The sequence below is a fragment of the Ursus arctos genome, unplaced genomic scaffold, assembly GCF_023065955.2.
Source record: "Ursus arctos isolate Adak ecotype North America unplaced genomic scaffold, UrsArc2.0 scaffold_5, whole genome shotgun sequence".
Taxonomy (NCBI): Eukaryota; Metazoa; Chordata; class Mammalia; order Carnivora; family Ursidae; genus Ursus; species Ursus arctos.
The window spans coordinates 8,321,611-8,324,728 of record NW_026623067.1 but is presented as its reverse complement, the minus strand read 5'-3'; the positions used below and the strand labels follow the sequence as shown (position 1 = coordinate 8,324,728).

The 3,118-nt window shown below is 36.3% G+C and overlaps 1 protein-coding gene across 1 annotated transcript; it reads right to left on the bottom strand.

Moving 5' to 3' along the window:
• Positions 1-1,180: 1,180 nt before the first annotated feature.
• Positions 1,181-2,116, bottom strand: LOC113261421 (olfactory receptor 6M1-like). The gene has a single exon (XM_026507544.3). It carries the CDS (start codon positions 2,114-2,116, stop codon positions 1,181-1,183), a length of 936 nt encoding a protein of 311 aa, XP_026363329.2.
• Between the last annotated feature and the right edge of the window lie 1,002 nt (positions 2,117-3,118).

Genomic DNA, 3,118 nt, shown 5'->3' with positions numbered 1-3,118 from the left:
AAAGTACAATCAAATTTAAAAGGAACAAGAGATTGATGAGGTGTATTTAATTTATCTCTTACATCTCTGAGATAGTGAATTTCTTTTTTTTTTATTTTTTTTTTATATTTTTGAGAGAGAGAGAGAGAGAGCATTTTGGGGGAAGGGTCAGAGGGAGAAGCAGACTCCCTGCTGAGCAGGGAGCCTGATGCAGAACTCGATCTCGGGACTCCAGGATCATGACCTGAGTTGAAGACAGTCACTTAACCAACCGAGCCACCCAGGCGCCCTGAGATAGTGAATTTTTAAGGATAAATATATGTCAGTTTCATTGCGGAGGGAGGTCCTCTGCATGGAAGAAAATAAGGTCTTCACATAGAAGAAAAATGTTTGAACTGACATAAACACACAAACGATAAAAGGTAAATGTATAGAAAAGAGGATAATAAACATAAACAAAAATAAATAAAAATGTGTGGAATATTGGTTAATACTAGGTAATCGTTGACATTTAAAAACCTCAGAATTTAGCGGTACCTAGGTGGCTCAGACAGTTGAGCCTATGACTCTGAGTTTCAGCCCAGATCATGATCTCAGGGTTGTGAGATCAAGCCCTGAGATTGAGGCTTGGGTCAGACCCCATGCTCATATGGAGTTTGCCTGAATTTCTCTCCCTCCCTCTGCCACTACCCTTACTCATATATTATCTCTCTCTCTCTCTCTTTCTCTCTATCTCAAATAAATAAATACAATCATTTTTAAAACCTCAGAATTAACTCCTTAATTATTTATAATCTTGTGAGTGCAAGTGTGTCTTGAATACAAGAACACAGACCTGAAAAGTCTTCTGAAATTGGAGAATATGAAATTAATCAAGTAATATGCACACATATAGGCCTTCGTTACAACACTATTACTTTAATTACACCAAATTTTAACCAAAAGTACTGCCACCACCATATGGACTACTATATATAGTACATTAAGTGTCACTACTCCCAATACCAAAATACTTTTTTTTTCTTATTTATTCCAACATCTTGAAATACAAGATGTATATAAACCCAGTTTAACTATGTTATTATGATTATAAATGACAAACACACATAAATATATCTTTTCTCCACTTATAGAATAAATTTCAGAACTCATTCTTGGCAAAACAAAAACCACTCAAGTTTGGGATGATTCGAAGATACTATTACTTGGACCTCATCTCCTTGAGAAAGTTCTGGCCCTTGGCCAAGCTGTCCTTCAGTGCATCTTTCATGGTTTCATTTCGTAGACTGAAGATGAAGGGGTTCAAGAGTGGTGTGATGACAGTAGAGAGGATAAAGAGGATCTTGTTAAGATGCAAGCTGCTCTTCTGGGAGGGCCGGACATAGACAAAAATGGAGATCCCATAGCCCATGGAGACCACAGTGAAGTGAGAGGCACAAGTGGCAAAGGCTTTGCGTTGACCTTGTCCTGAGGGTATCTTCATAATGGTGGAGATTATGTAAACATAGGAGACCACAGTGAGGGAGAGGGAGCTGAGGAACAGGACAAGAGAGCTGAGGAAGTCCAAGAATTCAATGACACAGATGTCAGCACAGGCCAAGTGGAGGAGAGGGGCACTGTCACAGAAAAAGTGATCGATCACATTGGGACCACAATATGGCAGCCCAGCCTTCAGGACAGTGGATGGGAGAATTAGAAGAAAGCCACCCACCCATGAGAGGATAACAAGACGCATACAGAGTGAGCTGGTCATAATCACAGGGTACTGAAGGGGACTGCAAATGGCCACATAGCGATCATAGGACATGACTGCAAAAATGATGAACTCAGTACATCCAGAGAGGAAGTAGAAATAGGACTGGGTGAAGCATCCACCAAATGAAATGGTCTTTCTCTCTGACAGGAAGCCTGCCAGCATCTTGGGAACAGCACAGGTGGTAGTTAATACTTCACTGAAAGAGAGATTGCTGAGGAAGAAATACATGGGTGAATGTAGCCTGTAATCCAGGAGGATCAGGGTAATGATGAGGGTGTTTCCAAGGACTGTCACCAAATAGGCCAATAAAAAAACCAAGAACAGGAGGTCCCCAAGGGCTCTGGTGGTTGGTATCCCTGTAAGAGTGATCTCTGTCACCATGGTCCAGTTCTCCCTCTGCATGCTGGGTGGAAAATCTTAATTTTGTCAAGGAAGCAAAGGAAGCAGCATGTATTAATACCTAAGACTACTGTTCTAAGATATATTAAGATGGGCACCATTTTATTTCTAGCAAAAATAAGCAACATTATTGATAAATGTGGTTGGCTTTCACTTTTCTTATAATGTCCATGTAAGTGTCATCCACATGAAAATTGATACTTTTAATAATGAGTATGATTAAAAATCATCTTCTCTAACACAGGTTTTTAAACCCCTACATCTCTATTCCATTACTGAAAAGATAAAAAGGCAGTGATTATAATTTTTATATTCTATCTGTATATCTATCATTTATATTTTTGTAAAAATATTTTAATTACTAACTAATATATCTTCTTAATTATTAAGTGTATCAAATTGGAAATAAGTTAAAATTTCAATTTTGTAACTGATTTTTGCTTTCAGAAAACATTACTTGCTCTACACCTTTGAGATACTTTCCAGTTCACTCAGATATCTAATGTGGTCAACTCTACAGTATCAAAACTTTTACTAATATAATCTTTAAATTTTATTGTTAATAAATACTTTATGAAGAGGAATTTTATAAGTGAAAAATGTGTAAATACCCAAGGGAAACAGAGCAAGTAGAATACCTTTTAAAAGTTTTCTTTTTCTGGAACCATTTTTTGAACTAATTGTTCATTTATGATGTTTTTGGAATGAATACACAATATTGTGGTTTCATTATTAATCAGTCCAAAATGTTTAAAGGTAGATATATAAATTTAGATATATAAATTGATGCCAGACTTTGTCTCATTGTATATAATTAAAATAAATTTGTTGAGTGAAGATACAGAGAAAAGGCCAATTTTAAATTTGATGAAAATTAAACATTGTTTCACTTAAAGGAAATGAATTAACAATAACATGACTTTGGTAGGATAAGAAGAAAAAAATAAATAAAGGCAATCCTAAAACCAAGATATTATGGGAGTG

What these genes read in the sequence shown, in the direction of transcription:
- LOC113261421 (XM_026507544.3), bottom strand. Translation starts at nt 2,116, where the DNA reads ATGGTGACAGAGATCACTCTTACAGGGATACCAACCACCAGAGCCCTT.